General features: G+C 46.6%; 1 protein-coding gene across 4 annotated transcripts in view; it reads right to left on the reverse strand.

The window, feature by feature from the left end:
- VAV1 (vav guanine nucleotide exchange factor 1) overlaps positions 1-17,857 on the reverse strand; it is a 50,098-nt gene that overhangs the window by 11,610 nt on the left and 20,631 nt on the right. Inside the window, exons 2-21 of one of the 4 annotated variants that reach the window (XM_065874810.1) lie at positions 12,169-12,285; positions 11,605-11,663; positions 11,417-11,485; positions 11,154-11,262; positions 10,967-11,062; positions 9,727-9,795; positions 9,439-9,542; positions 8,725-8,824; positions 7,868-7,963; positions 7,572-7,640; positions 7,227-7,313; positions 7,050-7,135; positions 6,500-6,632; positions 6,093-6,202; positions 5,162-5,263; positions 4,834-4,931; positions 4,718-4,740; positions 4,496-4,541; positions 1,955-2,091; positions 1,565-1,630 (exon numbers count right to left, since the gene is read on the reverse strand). In XM_065874810.1, coding sequence (XP_065730882.1) covers positions 1,565-1,630; positions 1,955-2,091; positions 4,496-4,541; positions 4,718-4,740; positions 4,834-4,931; positions 5,162-5,263; positions 6,093-6,202; positions 6,500-6,632; positions 7,050-7,135; positions 7,227-7,313; positions 7,572-7,640; positions 7,868-7,963; positions 8,725-8,824; positions 9,439-9,542; positions 9,727-9,795; positions 10,967-11,062; positions 11,154-11,262; positions 11,417-11,485; positions 11,605-11,663; positions 12,169-12,285 — 1,776 coding nt within the window. The remainder of the gene's footprint in view (positions 1-1,564; positions 1,631-1,954; positions 2,092-4,495; positions 4,542-4,717; positions 4,741-4,833; positions 4,932-5,161; positions 5,264-6,092; positions 6,203-6,499; positions 6,633-7,049; positions 7,136-7,226; positions 7,314-7,571; positions 7,641-7,867; positions 7,964-8,724; positions 8,825-9,438; positions 9,543-9,726; positions 9,796-10,966; positions 11,063-11,153; positions 11,263-11,416; positions 11,486-11,604; positions 11,664-12,168; positions 12,286-17,857) is intronic. The other 3 variants (XM_065874813.1, XM_065874812.1, XM_065874811.1) reach the window with 3 other exon arrangements.

Raw genomic sequence — 17,857 nt, forward strand, 5'->3', positions numbered from 1 at the left:
TGCTAGATACACAGATACAGATGGATACACAGATAGATACATAGATAGATGACTGATAGATACACAGATACATAGGTACACAGATGATTGACAGATACATAGATACAAAGATGATTGATAGATACATAGATGCATACATATATAATACCTAGATATATAGATTAGAAGAGACAGTTCTTCTTTACAATAGAATATCTGCTAATAACTTCGCAGGAAAGGATGGAGTTGGAAATTCATAATGTAACTCCACAGTGGAGAAATGACCCCAAGCCAAAAAAAAAAAAAGTCAAAGATATTTTTGGGAAAAGTATAAACATATACTCTGGATTACATAATATATAATGATTTATATTAAATATAATAATTTATATAATAGTATAATGTCCTTGTTGAATTTCATGTCTTTAAAAATCATGCTATGATTATACAAGAGAAGGTTCCTGTTCTTGGGAGATATTCAGAGATGAAGGAGAAATACGTCTGTAAACTTACTTTGAAGTATCTCAGGAAAAATAAATAATAGACATTTTAAAATAAATTGTGCAGAGAAAGATGATAGAGCAAATGGGACAAAATGTTAACAGGTAGTGAATCTGAGTAAAGGATGTATGGCAGTTCTTTGCATTATTCTCAGGACTTTTCTGGAAGTCTGAAATTACATAAAATGAAAGGGACAAAAACAGGACTTTCCCTCTGCAGGCTCCTATGAGGTCTGTGAAGCAGGGTCATGAGGGAGGATAAGATTTGGGAAGAGTGGGGAAGATCTTAAGTCATCATCAGGAAGAGGGAATCAGGGGCTTCCCTGGTGGCACAGTGGTTAAGAACCTTCCTGCCAATGCAGGGACACGGGTTCGAGCCCTGATCTGGGAAGATCCCACATGCCGCGGAGCAACTAAGCCTGTGAGCCACAACTACTGAGCCTGCGCTTCTAGAGCCCGTGAGCCACAACTACTGAAGCCCTCGTGCCACAACTACTGAAGCCTGTGCGCCTAGAGACCGTGCTCCGCAACAAGAGAAGCCACCACAATGAGAAGCCCGCGCACCGCAACGAAGAGTAGCCCCCGCTCGCTGCAACTAGAGAAAGCCTGCGGGCAGCAATGAACACCCAACGCAGCCAAAAATAAATAATAAATTAATTAATTTTTTTAAAGAAAGATGAGGGAATCAGGGGAGTGGGGAACAGGTGAAGAAGGACAGGGGCCGGGCAGGGTTGTGGGCAGGTCTGTTTCCAAAAGCTGGGCAAGGAGGCACGGGGTGGGGAGTGACCCTGTAGAGGACTCTATTCAGTGTCCCAGAAGGAGGGCAGGGGTTGGTCAACCCTCTAGACCCTTGCTTCTTCTCCTGATGATGGAGAGGATCTTCATACAAGAAAAAACAGAGAAAAGGACTGGTCATCTTTCCCAGGGTGGCCCCCTCTCTGGGCTCAGTCATTGAGGTAGGGAGTGACCTGCCATGATGGGCGGCCCCCTCCTGATCTCAGGAGCGTCTCCCCAACGCTGCAGAGGGTCGCGGGACCCTCTCTGAACTCCCCTGCCCTCTCTCCAACCAGACTTGAGACACTCACATGCACGTAGGGCTTGACCCTGTTACAGGGAAACCAGCCAACTTCATTGGTAGACGTATTCCTGCCCTAAGAAGATGGGAGGGAAAGACAGACAGAGAAGTTACAGGCATCCAACATGTGTGTGTGTGTGTCCATCTTTCACCCAACGGCCACTCTGCTTGGCCATCTATCTCTCCATGGCCTGGATGCCCAGAGAGGTGTCAGTCAGTATCAACTTCCTGGGAAGACCACCAGCTCAGAAGGGCCAGGCCAGCCCCAGAAATCCCCATAGACATCACTCTCCCCAGAGCAGCGATGTCCAGTTGTGCCATGATCCCATTCCCAAGGTCACCTACACCCTGACCCGAAGCTCAGGTCCTTCTCCATCACTCCCACAGCCCCAGCCTGTACCTCCCACCAGTTCTGTTCGGCTTCGGCCTTGGTGAGTTCCACAATGTCTCCAGGGCTGAGGCGTAGAAAAGGTCCAATGGCTCCAGGGGGTGGAGGCAGCCCATAGTACTCCTGGCACACCTCCATCTTGGGCAGGCCTGGAGGGGAGGGGAGGTGGTGATACAGAACGGCTGGTAGTCCGGGACTTTCAAACCTGAGTCTCACCACTCACCAAGATGGCGAAAATTAAAAAGACAGACAATACGGCAATATCAAGTAGCAGCAAGCATGTGGATGGAGCAACTGGAAGTCACCTGGATTTCTGTATTCTATTTTTTTTTTTGCTTGAATAAGTTTTTAATATGAAAATATTTTAAATAATTTTTTTTGGCAAAAACAGGGAGGGTGGCCACCACCCCATAGCCCATTCCTACATGGCCGTAGGAATCCACTTTGGAAAACTATTTGCCTGTATCCACTAAAGCTAATTCCACTCCTGATATATCACCAAGAGAAATGAAAACATAGGTCCCAGAGAGTCATAGCCAAGAATGTTTACAGCAGCTCTCTTCACAAGAGCCAGAAAAATTGGCAACAAACCCAATGTCCTCAAGAAGATGGATAAACACAGCACAAAATACAATAAGCAACGAAAAAGAACAAATGACTGCTTCAGGCAACCGCACTCATATGCAGTAACTGAGTCCATGCTGTACAAGTTCATATGGATGAAGTTCAAGGGCAGGCAAAACTAATCTATGATGACAGAGGTCAGACAGTGGTTCCCTCTGGGAGGCAGGATGGACTATAGCAGTGAGTATGACCAACACCATCCAGTAAAACTTTCTGCGATGATGGAAATGTTCTATACATTAATCTGAATGGTGGTTACATGGGTGGAAATTCAGTGAGCCATACATTTAAGATTTATTCATTTTATACACCTTATGGTATGTATTTTCTATCTCAATAGAAATATTTCAAAAAAACAAAACACAGAAATATTTCCATCTCAATAGAAAATTATATATATATATATATATAATGGATATGAGCAAGTGTATATATGTGTACATATATACGAACATATATGTATTGGCTATGTTTAACTATATATATATATAGAGAGAGAGAGAGAGAGACTCACATACACTCATATATATTTCCTCCTATTGAGGACATTTGAGTTGTTTCTAATTTTTGACTATTACAAATAAGACTGATGTATCTATATCTAGCTGTAGATACAGAACTACAGCTAGATATCTATGTATCAGGATAGATAGATAGATAGATAGATAGATAGATAGATAGATAGATGATAGATAGATCGACCTGAAACTGAATCTTTACACTGATTCTGTACGACTGTGAGCAAAGAGTTTATTTTTCTTGGCCACACCAAGTTCTTTAACAATGCCTTGTCGTCCTGCTTCCTAGCCTTTGCACATGCTGTTCCCTCTGCCTGGAACACTCCTGCCTCCTCATCAGTCTGACTACTCCTTATCCCTCAAGTGTCCACTTTAATGCCACCTCCTCTGAGAAGCCTTCCCCGAAGGCTCAGATTCATCAGGTCCCCCGGTTGAATGCTCTGGAAAACCCTCTACTTCACCCACCTCAACCGCAATGACTTAGCCAAAGTCTGTCTCCTGCTACCAGCCTGGGAGCTTTGGAAGGACAGGAAGTACACTGTTTTTAGTCACCCTTTGCCCCAGACAATATATACAGTAGATGCTGAATAAAAATCACCCATCACGACTGTGATCCCACAAACATCATTAATATACACCAAAATCCAGCCTTTCCCCACTGCCATTGGGATAAAAAGAATTCTGGCTTGGCCAAACTCTGCATCCCCTGCAACCATCCAGTTGGACTACACTTTGCTGAAACTACTCCATTATGATAAGATTTTGTGATACAGAATCAGTACGAGAAGGGATGAGGTATGCCCAGCTAGCTAAGACTACAGATGGAGTTTGTCAGTGAGAAAAAAAAAGGGGGGGGGGGCAGTGAATAATAAAAGTGAATGGGAGGGGGTGGAGGGATAAATTGGGAACTGGGGGTTAATGGATACACACTACTATATATAAAATAAACAACAAGAACCTACTGTATAGCACAGGGACCTATATTCAATATCTTATATTACTGGATCAATATAGTAATAAACTATAATGGAAAAGAATCTGAATATATATAGATATAGATAGATAGATAGATAGATAAATGAATCACTTTGCTGTACACCTATATCATTGTAAATCAACTATACTTCAGTTTAAAAAGTACGTATATACATAAAAATGTGAATGGGAGAGAAAGAGCATCTTAACAAGGATTTCTGTGTTCCGTGCATCCCCTTCACAGTGTTTGAGCAAAGCTAGTAAAGAATTTGAGTTCGTTATTTATAAATTCCTTTGGGGTTTCTAGGACTGGAACAAATGCTTTATAAGCAGGGCATTATGTGGTCATTAATATAATTGAGATGTGCCCCTGCGCCAGCATCACTGAGGCAGACTAGATTTATTTCTGCCCCCACAGCGCCCCCTTCTGACTCACCCAGCTCATTCCTCTTTTTGTCTTGAGCCCGCCGATGTGGCTTATCCTGGAGGGAGAGACCAAGACAGCAAGTATCGCTACCTGTGCCCAGCCTGAGGGCTCCTCAGCCCTTATCTGAGCACCCAGCAAAGAGCCATGCCCACTGCCAAGGGCTCCCGGGTCCTGCCTTCCCTACCCACCCCCCTGATTTTCCACGCACAGAAAGGAGCATGGGGGTCTTACCTTCTTCATAGTTCCTGCAAAATCTATGAGAGGGTAAAGGAAATACTAGTTAGAATGGGAACCCCCCACCCTCCATGCAGAAGCAAGCCCACCTCCCAACTTCAGTCTCCTGGTACCTTGCCCGTGTCGACCACATGGAGGGACCCTCCCCAGACACTCCTTGTGTGCAGGTACACGGCACCGCTGGCAACGGTAGCCCTGATAGAAAGTGCCTCTGGGATGCAGGGAGAAGGTAAAGAAGAGAGTCAGTGATGTTGAATGAACACAGCCAATCGTTTTCACCAACAACATAAAGGGCCCCTTTGTGCTCTCTTTAGAGCAGGACAGAGATGGAGAAGCTAAAGGTCAAAGGAGGGCCTCCCCCCTCCCATCTCAGGGCCATGACAGCCAAAGAGGAAGAGCCAACCCAGCCCAGGACCCGGGTCCATCCTCCCAGACTCCCACCTCAGCAGCATCTGGCAAGCCTTGCAGGACGTGGTGTCCTCAAAGGAAAACATCTGAAAGTCATGCCCGTTGGCAGTGGCGTTCTCGGGGTAGATGTTGGAGCTGGTGAGGGAACGGAACATGGATGGAACAGGATTCAGCCATAAAAGGGAATGGAGTACCAACACACGCTGCAGTGCGGATGGATGAAGACTTCATTCTTTTTCGTGGCTGAATACTATTCCATTGCGTGGATATGCCCTGTTGTGTCTGTCCATCCATCCATTGATGGACGTTTGCATTGTTGCCACCTTTTGGCTGTTGTGAATAGTGCTGCAATGAACATGGGTGAAGACAGAAAGCGGATTAGTGGTCGCCAGGGGCTGGGAGCAAGGGAAATGGGGAGTGATCACTTAATGGTTGCAGGGTCTCCTCTGGGGTGGATGAAAATGTTCTGGAACTGGATAGAGGTGATGGTCGCACATTATGAATGTACTAAATGCCATTGAAATGTACACTTTAAAATGGCTAAAAAATAATAAAATAAAATAAAATGGCTATGTTTGGGGAACTCTCTGCTGGTCCAGTGGTTAGGAGTCCGTGCTTTCACTGCCAAGGGCCTGGGTTCGATCCCTGTGGGGGAACTAAGATCCCACAAGCCACGCAGCACAGCCAAAAAAAGTCTAAGTTTTTGTTATGTGAATTTCACCTCAAGAAAAAGAAGGAGGAGGAAGGATTTTCAGGCTGGTGACTGAAGCTTACGAAGACTTGGCATTCTGGTGATGCATACAGCCTTCAAAGACTGTCCTTCTCGTTTCCCAGATGAGGAAACTGAGATTCAGAGTGGTCCCATGGCAGAGATGAGACGACAGCACAGAATTGCCTCCCAGATCCTGCACCCAAATGCTACAGTCCTCTGAGGATAGAAAGATGGAGGAGGAGGGTGTCTTACATGGCCATCTCGAACTGCTCCAACCACTTCTTCTTCAGTTCTCGTGTCTTGAAGAACAGCTCATAGCCCTGGGCACCTTGGTCCTCAATCAGGAGGAACATGTGAGTCCACTGCAGGGAAGCAGGGTTGAAAATGAAGGCACCTGCTCGGAAGACGGTGGGACCACACGCCCATTGACCCTACCACTGTGGGGAGAAAAGGGTCAAGCCAACTACAGCCTGTCTGCTCCCAGGAGAGCCATGCATGGGTTACCATTGCAAAGGGCTGCCCAGGAGAAGCAAATACACATTCACAAATCTAAAATCACACAACACACGCACTGGCATTCCAAAGGCCAAGTGGAGAGCTCAAGCTGCATTGAGGCTCCCCAGCACTGAGGTTCCCCAGTTACAGCCTCCAAGCCTCACCTTCTTGTTGTCCCGCTCTCCGGAGGAGTCATCTCTAACCTGGAAGCTGTGCAGGTTCACAAAGTCCTTGAGGTCGTAGGTGTCTCCTCGGCGCTTACAGATGAGCAGAGCTTTGTCGAGCAGGAAGGCGTACCTGGAAGCAGCTGGGTCAGGTGCCCCTGTCGGGCTCCTCCTTAAGTCCCCACCAGCTCTCTGCCTGATCCCCTCCCACCTTCTGGGCCCCCACCCTGCTGTCCATCTAGGATTCCTGCCCTTTTCCTCCTCCGTGACCAACTTGGCCATGCCTACCTCATCCACGTGATCCTTACAGGTCCTGCCACCTGTCGTTCTTGGCTCCTCCCACGCATCCATGCTGGCTCTGCCCCGCCTCTCCATCTAGGCTCCACCCACTGGTCTGTGTGGCCTCACCCACCTGTCTATCTAGAAATAGGGCCAAGCCCCTGCCCAGACTTCACTCCAGATCCGAGTTGGCTCTGTCCACCTGCCTAACTAGTAGCCTGGCCCCGCCCCTGTCCAGGCTCCACCCTAGATACGTGCTGGCTCCGCCCACCTGTCCATCTTGGAGCGCCGCTCCACAGAAGTGATCTTGAGCTCGCCATCGATCTTGGGTCGGCCATAGTGGGCCAGAGACTGGTCCTACACAGCAAACGGGGTGTCTGGTAAGGGGCCACGCAGGAGACCAAACCCCCTCCCCACGTGGCCACGGCCCTGGCCATGCCCGCCTCACCAGGTTCTCGATGGACAGTTGGAAGTTGGTGATCTGCCTCAGCGTCTCGTTGTCACGCTTGACCTCGTTCACGCACTGTGCCAGGTCCTGGGGGTGGAAGAGGGGTGAGCCTGGGCCCCCCCACCACATGGCCGGAGACAGGGGGTCAGCCCCCAGCAGCGGCTGGCAGAAGGATGTCACTGTCCCCAAGGGGGACGCTGCGAATAACTCACTCGGCGGAGAGGTGTGTCCCCGTGCGGTGGAGGCAGGGGTGGCCCGTGGGTATGACCGTGCCTGGATGGTACTCACTGACTTGAATGCGTATGTGTCTGTGTGTCCCCGTCACCCCTGTGTGTGACCACTCACCCTCATGGCATCCAGGGCCAGCCGCAAGTTCTCCTTCTCCGTTGCGTCCTGTGTGTGTTTCACCAGCTCCTGCGTGACCCACAGAGACGTATATCACCCGGGGCCTCTGCCCTCTCATCCTGGGCTTGTTTGGGAGCCTTCCAAACAAGCCTGGCCCACCAGCTCCTTCTTCCTCCTTCTGCTGTCCCTAGAGGCATGGCCCCAATGACCCCACCCAGAGAGGGGAGCCCAGCCCCTAGGAGCCCTTGCAGCGAGGTCGATGTGCCAAACCCATGCCTGGGCGCGCCCTTGGGCACCTGGAGAAGGAGGTGATATTTGAGGACCCGCTGCATGGGTACCATTAGCAAGTCCCGTAAGGTGAACCTCCCGTTGTTCGCTCGCTGAGAACATTCCTGGGAGATTGGAGAAAGAGGTGAGTGAGAAGAGGTAGAGGCAGGTGGGGATTTTTATAGAACCTGAAGCTTCATCTTTCCCCCAAGGAAATAAGGAAGAATGTCACGAGGTGAGGGGTGGTTTAAGACCCAGCTGGAAGGCTGCCTGGGGAAGAGGTCCAGGATTCCTCAGCTGAGGGGGGCTGGAGAGGGGGAGATTGACAGGTCTGGAGGGTCCCCACTGTGGAGACCAAAGAAGCTGATGGACGGCACACACAAGCCATTCCTCAGCATCCCTGCCCCATCTGTGCTCCCACTAGACACACGGGTCATGGTGGGGTTCAGTCCAGGATCAGTGCTCAGCCCGGGATGAGGACTTGGCTGGGATCAGGGTTCTGTGTGAAGTTGGGGTTCAGCCCAGACTTGGGACACAGCCAGGGTTGGAGCTCTGGCTGGGGTTCAGTGTGCCCTCAGAGTTCAGATCAGGGTCAGGACCTCAGCCTGGCATCAGGGCTCAGCCCAGAGTTAGGGTTTAGCTGGGGTTAGGGCACAACATTCTGGTCCATCTCCTCCTGGTCCATTTCTCCCAGCTGGCTAGTCAGTACCACCCTCCCCAAACCTTCAGCGGGCCAACTTCTGGCTGGGCTGCAACAGAAAGGGATGCCATCTCCAGCTCGGTTTCCTCTCTACTGCCCCTGGAGCCTGGGAAGGAGTGGGAGACACACACACACACACACACACACACACACACACACACACAAAGATGTAGCCCATCCCCCCACCTCCAGCTTCATCTGCACATCCTCCCGGGCTGTAGCCACACGGTCCAGGTGCTTGCTGGCTGACTCCACCTGGCTGCAGTAGCGGCCATAGATGAGGAACCTGCGGGAAGAGGACAGGTGGCCGGAGAATGGCAGCTGGCACCAAGGTCAGGCCGATCTGGGTGTCAGTCCCAGCCCCACCTCTTCCCAGCTGCATGACGCTGAGCCTCAGTCTCCCTGTCTGTAAAATGGTCATAACAATGGCACGCCACACACACACACACACACACACACACACACACACGTGGGGTTATTATAGCATTAAATGAGATAAAGCACAAGAAGCTCTTATCAGAGCACCTGGTGTATCATCTCTGCTCAATGTTCATTTATTTAATAAGCATTTATTGATCACCTACTGTGTGCCAAGCCCCATGTTAAGCGCTTTAAGCATTAATTTACTCAATCCTCACCACAACCCCAGGAGATATGTTCCTGGATCACACTGATTTTATAGATGTGGAAGTAGAAGCACAGAGAGGTTAAGTGACTTTCCAATGCCACACAGCTCTCAAGAGGAAGAGCTGGGAATTTAACCAGAGATGGGCAGCCCCTTGCCCTGAGCAAAGAAGGAAAAGCCCTCTCTGTCCAGTGGTCTATGAGGGTAGGGCCTCCCAAATGCCCACTCAGGGCAGGGTGACCTCCAGAGGTCTGGGCTGGCCAGCTGGGTCTCACCTCTCCTTGTATTTGATGAAGACCTGGTAGAGGGTGGGTGCACTGGGGTTGGCCAGGGCTTCCTTCATCTCCTTTAGGAAGTGGGTGTGCACGCGAAGCAGGTCCTACTCGGAGAGAGGCGTAAGGGCTGCGGCGGGAGCCTGGGGCTCGGGATGCCAGGTGGGAGAAGGGTCATCCACCCACCCTATGTCATTCATCTTCCACCCCCCCACACTCCAGGGACAGGCGAAGCCAGTAGACCATCTCCACTAGACAGAAGTCCGGGAGGGCGGGAATTGGTCAGTTCACCTCAATGTTGATGAAGATGATCTCAACGTCTTGGGGTTTAAGGAACCGCTGCAAGGGCTTCATAAAATGCTGTGGTGGGGGGGAGACAAGGATGAAGGATGAAGGAGTCCCAGAGAGACGGGGAGGAGGAGACAGAGACGGAAAGGGACGAACAGAAACACAGAGACTGAGCGAGAGAGAGAAATGTGTAGAGAGAAAGAGACAGAGGCAAGGAAACAGAAAAGGAGAGAAAACAGAGATGGGAAAAAAGTCCACACGAAAACCTGTACAAGATTGTTCAGAGCAGAATTAGTCATCATAGCCCCAAAGTGGACACAACCCAGATGTCTGTCAATGGATGAATGAATAACAAAATGTGGTCCATCTATGAAAAGGAGGGAAGCACTGACACACGCTACAATGTGGATGAACCTTGAAAACATGTTGTTCAGTGAGAGAAGCGAGACACAAAACACCACATAGTGTAGGAGTCCATTTAAATGAAATGTCTAGAATAAGTAAATCCATAGAGACAGAAAGTAGATTAGTGGTTGCCAGGGGCTGGGGAGAATGGGGATTTAAGGGGTGATGGCTAAGGGATATGGGTTTTCTTTGGGGGATGATGAAAATGTTCTAAAGTTGGGAATTCCTTGGCGGTCCAGTGGTTAGGACTCCGCACTCTCACTGCCGAGGGCCTGGGTTCAATCCCTGGTCTGGGAACTAAAGTCCCACAAGCCGCGCAGGGCAGGCCCCGGCCCACTCCCCACCAAAAAAAAAAAAGAAAGAAAAAAATGTTCTAAAATTAAGCAGTGGTACACAATATTGTAAATCAACTGTACTTCAATAAAAATGTTAAAATAAACTGTGGTGACGGTTTTACACCCTTGTGAATATACCAAAAAACATTAAATTATAGATGTTAAATGGGTGAAATGTATGGTATATTGATTAAATCTCAATCAAACGGTTAAAAAAAAGAGATGGCCAAAGGACAAAGAGGAACTACAGAGTGAGAGACAGTAACAGAGATAGACGGACAGAGATGGGGAAAAGATAGAGACAGGGATAAAGAGACACAGAAGGAGAGAGAGAGAGGTAAACAGAGAAAGAAGTAGGGAGAGACACAGAAGGACCAGAGACGAGGCGAGACAGAGAAATACAAAGCAGTGGGGACAGGTAAGAGCCCCAGGCCCGCAAGGGACGGATGACGCCTCTCCGCTCCGCGCATGCGCATGGCAGGGGCGGGGACTGAGCATCGCACCTGTTGGATGGAGCCCAGCGTGTCCGTGTACTTCTCTTCCGTCTGCTGGATCTCCCGCAGACAGCAGCACCGCTTGTCATACTCTGTCATCTTGGGCTGAGAGCAGAGAGGGGAGGCCGGTGTTGGGGTGTCCAGGGCCGCGCCCCACCCATGCTCCTGCCCCGCCCGGCCCTGCTCTCCCACACACCGGCATGGGCACCGGCTCTGTGCGCATGAGGTCCTCGTACACCTCGTCGCCCTCGGCCTCCTCGTTCTCCACGCAGTCGTACAGGTCCTCATCGTCCTCCACCGTGTCGCTGCGGAGGTGGAGTCAGGCAGGGCCAGGGGCTTCCCTCAGACCAGGGACCCTTCTGATCCCCTGGGGCAGGGTCTTGGTCCCCTCAGACCCCCCAGGGCAAGGTCCTGTTCCCTCAGACCCCCCGGGGCAGGGTCGTGGTCCCAGACACTCACTCGATCTGGTCGGACAGGCCACTGTAGATGTCCTCATCACCCACACTGTCCTCCTCAGTGGGGAAAGGCCTGGGGGAGCCAGGAGGGTGTGAGCCAGAGGCCAGAGGGCCAGGTGGGGAGGGAGCTTCCGGGAGGAGGAGTATTGGGGCCAAATGGGTCCAGAGCTGTCGGCTCAGATAGTTACTCACATGATCCCCTTGTTCTGGGCAATTGGGGTCCAGGACAGAGCGGACAGAGTGTAGATGACCTGTGACAAGGGCCAAGGCTGCTCAGCAATCCCCTTGCCCACCCACATGCCAGAACACAACCTCCAAGCACCTGACCTTGAGGTTAGACCCCCATGCCCCTGGGAGCCTAATTTGGGATTTTCCCACCTTCACATTCCCCAACGTCAGCATGTCAGCGTTCCTTTAACTGAGCACCCACCACTTGAACCCCTTGCTCTATTCAATCCTCATAATCACTCAGAGAGGATAGAGTGATATTACTTCCAAGTTAGACAAGGGACTTAAGGCTCAGAGAGGCGTGGCCACATGTCTGAGGTCACACAGCAATTGGTGGAGCAAGGACTCAAACTCAGTTCCACATGTCCTAAGCCAGGCTCTTTGCACCTGGTGTACAGTTTGGTCTGGCCCATCAGTCCTTCCCCCGTAGCCTTGGGCTTGCCCAGTGTAGACGTTCATGGAAATGAATTGAAACCCAATCTTTGGGTTCTCAGTGTCCAGCTCACAGGCAGCTCAGTCCCAGCTCACCTTCCCGAAATCCTGCACGTCAAAGAGGTCAAAGGCCTCAAAGAGCTCACTCCGCTTGAGGCCAAACTTCTCATAGCAGGTAGACAAGAAGGTGCGAATATTCTTGAGACACAGGAACTGTGGAGAGATAAATGAGAACGGACAAAACATAATGGGACCGGGGAGAAGCTGACCATTGGCCATCTGGCTTGGGGACTGGCGCAGAAGAGGAAAAAGAAAGCACAGCCCCCCCCACCGAGTAAAGATCAAGCTGTACCTGAAGCCACTATACCCCTGAATCCTTTTTTTTATTGAGGTAAAATTCATAAGATATAAAGTTAACCATTAACAGATAACAAAATGTGGTGTATACATACATTTGGAATGTTACTCAGCCATTAAAAAGGAATGAAATTTTGATTTCTACTACAACACAGATAAACCTTGAAAACTATGCTAAGTGAAATAAGCCAGACACAGAAAGATGAATATTGTATACCACCTACATGAGGTCCCTAGAATAGGCACATCCATAGAGACAGAAAGTATGGTGGTGGGTAACAGGGGCTGAGGGAGACGAATAGGGAGTTCGTGTTTAATGGGGACAGAGTTTCTGTTGGGGAAGCTGAAAAAGTTTTGGACGTAGTGGTAACAGTTACACGACATTGTGAATGTATCAAACGCCACTGAATTGTACACTTACAAATGGTTAAAATGACAAATATTATCATTTTATTAACATATCAGTCATATATCTTTATATAAAATTTTATTTATAATTATAAAATATATTTATATCATTTTACTTATATACATATAATGATAAAAATTATGTATCGTTTACCACAATAAAAAAGTTTAACCATTAACCATTTTATTTATTTTTTAATTAATTTTTACTGGAGTATAGTTGATTTACAATATATATTTACAATATATATGTATGTATGTATGTATGTATAACTGAATCACCTTGCTGTACACTTGAAACTAACACAACATTGTAAATCAACTGTACTTCAATTTTTAAAAATCCAAATAGATAGATAGATAAACAAACAAATAAAACAAAATGAGTAAGTCCATAGACGAGCTGAAATTTAACTCCAGGATGGTGTGAATCTGGAGCCAGTTTTCTTGACTATAGCTTCAATGCTTTGCCTTGCATGCAGTGGAAACCAGCATGAGCTCCCGCCACGTGCTACCTTCCCAGCACTGTCTATATATTGTTTTAAATTTATGTATTTTTAAATAAAAATTGTATATATTTAAGGTGTGCAACAGGACGATTTGATATGTTTATTTATAGTGAAATTACTACTACAGTCAAGCTAATAAACATATCAACTCTTCCCATAGTCGCCATGTTTTTGTGTGTGATGAATGCTGTTGAAATCTACTCTCTTAGCATATTTATGGTGTTACTAAATACAGTCACCACGCCTGTACCCTAGACCTCCAGACTGACTCATCCTATGTAACTTCAACTTTATACCCTTTAACCGACGTCTGCCCATTCATTTCCCTACCCCCACCCCAGCCCCTGGTACCTGCCCTTCTACTCTCTGCTTCTATGAGTTTTACTCTTTCTATATAGAGAGATCAGCTCACCAAAATTAATTTAAAAATTAAACAGGACTTCTATGGTGTGTGTGATTCAGATACATATTTTTTTTCAGATTCTTTTCCATTATAGGTTATTACAAGATATTGAATATAGTTTCCTGTGCTATACAGTAAGTCCTTGTTGGTTATCTATTTATTTTTATTTATTTATTTATTTTGGCTGCATGGGTCTTCGTTGCTGCGCGGGCTTTCTCTAGTTGTGGCGAGCGGGGGCTACTCTTCGTTGCGGTGCGCAGGCTTCTCATTGCAGTGGCTCCTCTTGTGGCGGAGCACGGGCTTAGGCATGTGGGCTTCAGTAATTGTGGCTCACGGGCTCAGTAGTTGTGGCTCACGGGCTCTAGAGCACAGGCTCAGTAGTTGTGGCACACAGGCTTAGTTGCTCCGTAGCATGTGGGATCTTCCCGGACCAGGGCTCAAACCCACGTCCCCTGCATTGGCAGGTGGATCCTTAACCAGTGAGCCACCAAGGAAGTCCCAGTTATCTATTTTATATACAGCAGGGTGTATATGTTAGTCCCAAACTCCTAACTTATAGAAATGTTTTTATCGATTTAAATGTTTCTTTGTGTTCCTAGCTTCTTGAAAAGTTTTTGTATTTGCTCATTTTATTGAATCAGGAACGGATGTTGACTTTCCTTAAGTGATTTTAAAGATCTGTACAGGACGATCATGTGTATTTTGTTCTTGCTTCTATTAGTGTAGTGAGTTATATTAATCGAATCCCCAACATAAACCTTTGATTCTTTCTGAATGACTCTAAATTTTTCTCTGCATTTGAAAAAGGTAGAAATGAGTCACATGTTATCTATGGGCTCTAAAATGTAAGTGTAAGACCCTGGTTATAATTTTACTCAGTGTCATTAATTCCTTTGTATCTAAAAATTATAGATTTTTGGAGGCTATTCTGCCTCGATATTTGTGGATGCTTTTGCTAGCACGCATGTGGCCACATTTAAGTCAGGTCAGAAATGATTAAAATGGTGAATAAAGGAAATTTATTTTTAAATTAAAAAAAATACATATATCATATTTATATGAGAGGTATCATGGAATCCTTGCAACAATCCTGCAAAATAATTATGATCATTATCCTTGTTTTACAGATATGAAACTGAGGCAGGGACAGGCAGCTGGGGTGCAAACTCAGGCAGCTGCATTTATGAATCAATTCAAAACACACTGTTCTTTGTATCTGTGACTCTCACACTTTCATCTTCAGAGTGTATCTTCTTCTCAATTACTGCCACATCCACAGCCTACCTAAGCCATTCTATGTGGAGCATGGACTTTAAATTAACTTTAACATAAATTAACGTATTCAAGGAGAGAACATCCTACTCTCAAAGGAAACCAGGATTGAGTGCTATAAGCAGAAGCCAGTGTAAAACAAATATGATGTAAACAGTGTTATACATCACATTTATTAGCTGGATCCTGTTGCTTGCCCAAGGTCTGTTCTGTCAAAAAGAGATTAGCAGCTATGACAGATGCATAAAAGACACAGTAGCAATTCAACATCCATTTATGTTCAAAGAAAGAGAGGAAGAAGAACTCTTGGCAAAGTAGGAATGGAAAGGAACTTCTGTAACCCGATAAAGAGCATCTTGAAAAAACCTTCAACCTTTGTCTTAAGTCGAAAGCAAAACATTATACTTCAGAGCGAAATGCTGCAGAGATTTTTTCTGAAATAAGAACAAAGGCAAGGGTGCCCGCTGACCATTCCTATTAGCTATACTAAAGATCTTAGCCTGCGTTGTAAGACAAGACAAAGAAATAAAAGGAAAGACAGAAAAGAAAGAAGTATCAGTACGATGCTCAGTTTTGCAGACACTACGATTGCCAACATAGATAAGCCCGAAAGAATATACACGTAAATAACTGGAATTAATAAAATAGCAATGCCACTGAACACAAAATCAACACACAAGGTTTATTGCATGCTGGCACATCAGCAGCAATCAATCGGAAAATGTGTCTTTTTTTCAAGATTACATTTGCAAAGTTTTAGAATCAGCAAAACAAACCTATGGTGATAGAAATCAAATCAGTGGTTGCTTCTGGGGTGGGGAGGGTGGTAGAGATTGACTCAGAAAGGCCACAAGCGATAGAAAAGTTCTGTATCTTGATAAGGGTATGGGTTGCACAAGGGCACATGCTTGCTAGAACTGATTGGATGGTAACTTGAAGAACTGAGTATTTTTGTGTATGAAAATTGGACTTCAACTTTAAATGGATAGCATTTGCCATCGCCTAAAAAATGTAAAACAAACAAGCGAACAAAAAAGTTGATTAATATCTAACACATCTAACAAAAGAAGTACAAATCCTATATGGAATAAATTATAAAATTTTACGGAAAGATATGAAGGAAGATCTAAATAGGGTGAAATATATACTAATTCTTATCTAGAAAGACTCAGTACTTTTAAAATTTCAGGCTTCTCCAAAATTGAGCTATAGATTCAATGCAATTTCTATTAAAAGCCCAGAACGGTTTTTCACTGAACATCTTTCATGTGACCATCACTGAACTCCAGGGCTTTCTCTCAAACCTACTACCTTCAATCCCTGGAGCCAGTAGGAATATCCTGGGATGGTAAAGTAGGGAACAGGATGGAGAATAAATTCCCAAAGCATACAAGAAGGGAATTCCCTGGTGGTCCAGTGGTTAGGACTCCACGCTCTCACTGCCAAGGGCCTGGGTTCAATCCCTGGTCGGGGAGCTAAGATGCCTCAAGCCCCAGCAGTGCAGTCAAAAAAAAAAAAAGGATACGAGATTGCCTTCTTCATACCCTATTTTCCCCTGTTGTCTGCAGGCAGACAGAAATGATGCTGCGACTCTAAGGGATAGTAAAGTCACAAATGAAAATAGTCTCTGAATCACCCCATGAGAGAAAAACCTCCCACCTGGTACCAGGAGGAACATTGGACTACTACGTGAACAAGAAATACATTTCTATTACATTAAGTCACTGAAAAAGCTTATTTGTTACAGCAGCTAGTGTTATCCTAATACAGTAGCCTTAAGGGCCAGAGTCAGCTGTGGTCTGTTGGATCCTCAGAGGCCCCATGACTGCCCACTCCAGTTCTTCTTGTAATTGTTTCACTAATTACACACATGGAAATAAACAAATGGCTGGAATCTGGGCTAAAGACTCCTCTCATATCTGCCTGGTGAACTCCTACTCATCCTTCGAGGCCCATCTCCAACATCTCTTCCCCCATTTCTCCACCCAAGTGGAATCCTCAACCTCATTCCCCTACCCCAGGATCCCTTAGTATAATGTCTCTCCCCACCCCAGGCCTGACCACAAGGTCTGTGACCTGCTCTGTTCCCTCCACCAGAAGAAAGCAGGGCCCAGAGTTGAGGCATCTCTGGAGCCTGGATGTGGTGGCATGTAGTAATGCCCAATTAGTGTTTATTGAATAAATAAACAACATGGGGATAAGTAGAGGAGAGTCTGGACTTCTTTTCCCACCCGGGGTCAGGTTTTCAGAACAACGCACCGCCCTTTCATTACCATCAACTTCTTCATTTACAGCTGCGGAAACAGGTTCCTTCATCCATCAGTGGGCACTTCAAACTGAATAGGTTCAAGGCGGACATCGTGGCTACTTTAAACCCACTCCTACCCCGGGCTCTCCATCTCCACACAGATGTGGACCCCAGGATGATTCTTAACACTCCCCAAGCAACATAATCAAGTTAGATTATGTTTATGGATTATTTTCTCCAAACCAGGAATGCATCTAAGTGTTTTGCAAGTATCGGTTCATTTAATCAGTTCGAAAAGATACATGCACCCAATGTTCACAGCAGCACTATTTACAATAGCCAAGACATGGAAGCAACTTAAATGTCCATCAACAGATGAATGGATAAAGAAGATGTGGTACATATATACAACGGAATATTACTCCACCGTAAAAAAGAATGAAATAATGCCATTTGCAGCAACATGGATGGACCTAGAGATTGTCATACAAAGTGAAGTAAATCAGACAGAGAAAGACAAATACCACATGATATCGCTTATACGTGGAATCTAAGAAAAGGATACAAATGAACTTATTTCCAAAACAG

The sequence above is a fragment of the Phocoena phocoena genome, chromosome 3, assembly GCF_963924675.1.
Source record: "Phocoena phocoena chromosome 3, mPhoPho1.1, whole genome shotgun sequence".
NCBI lineage: Eukaryota > Metazoa > Chordata > Mammalia > Artiodactyla > Phocoenidae > Phocoena > Phocoena phocoena.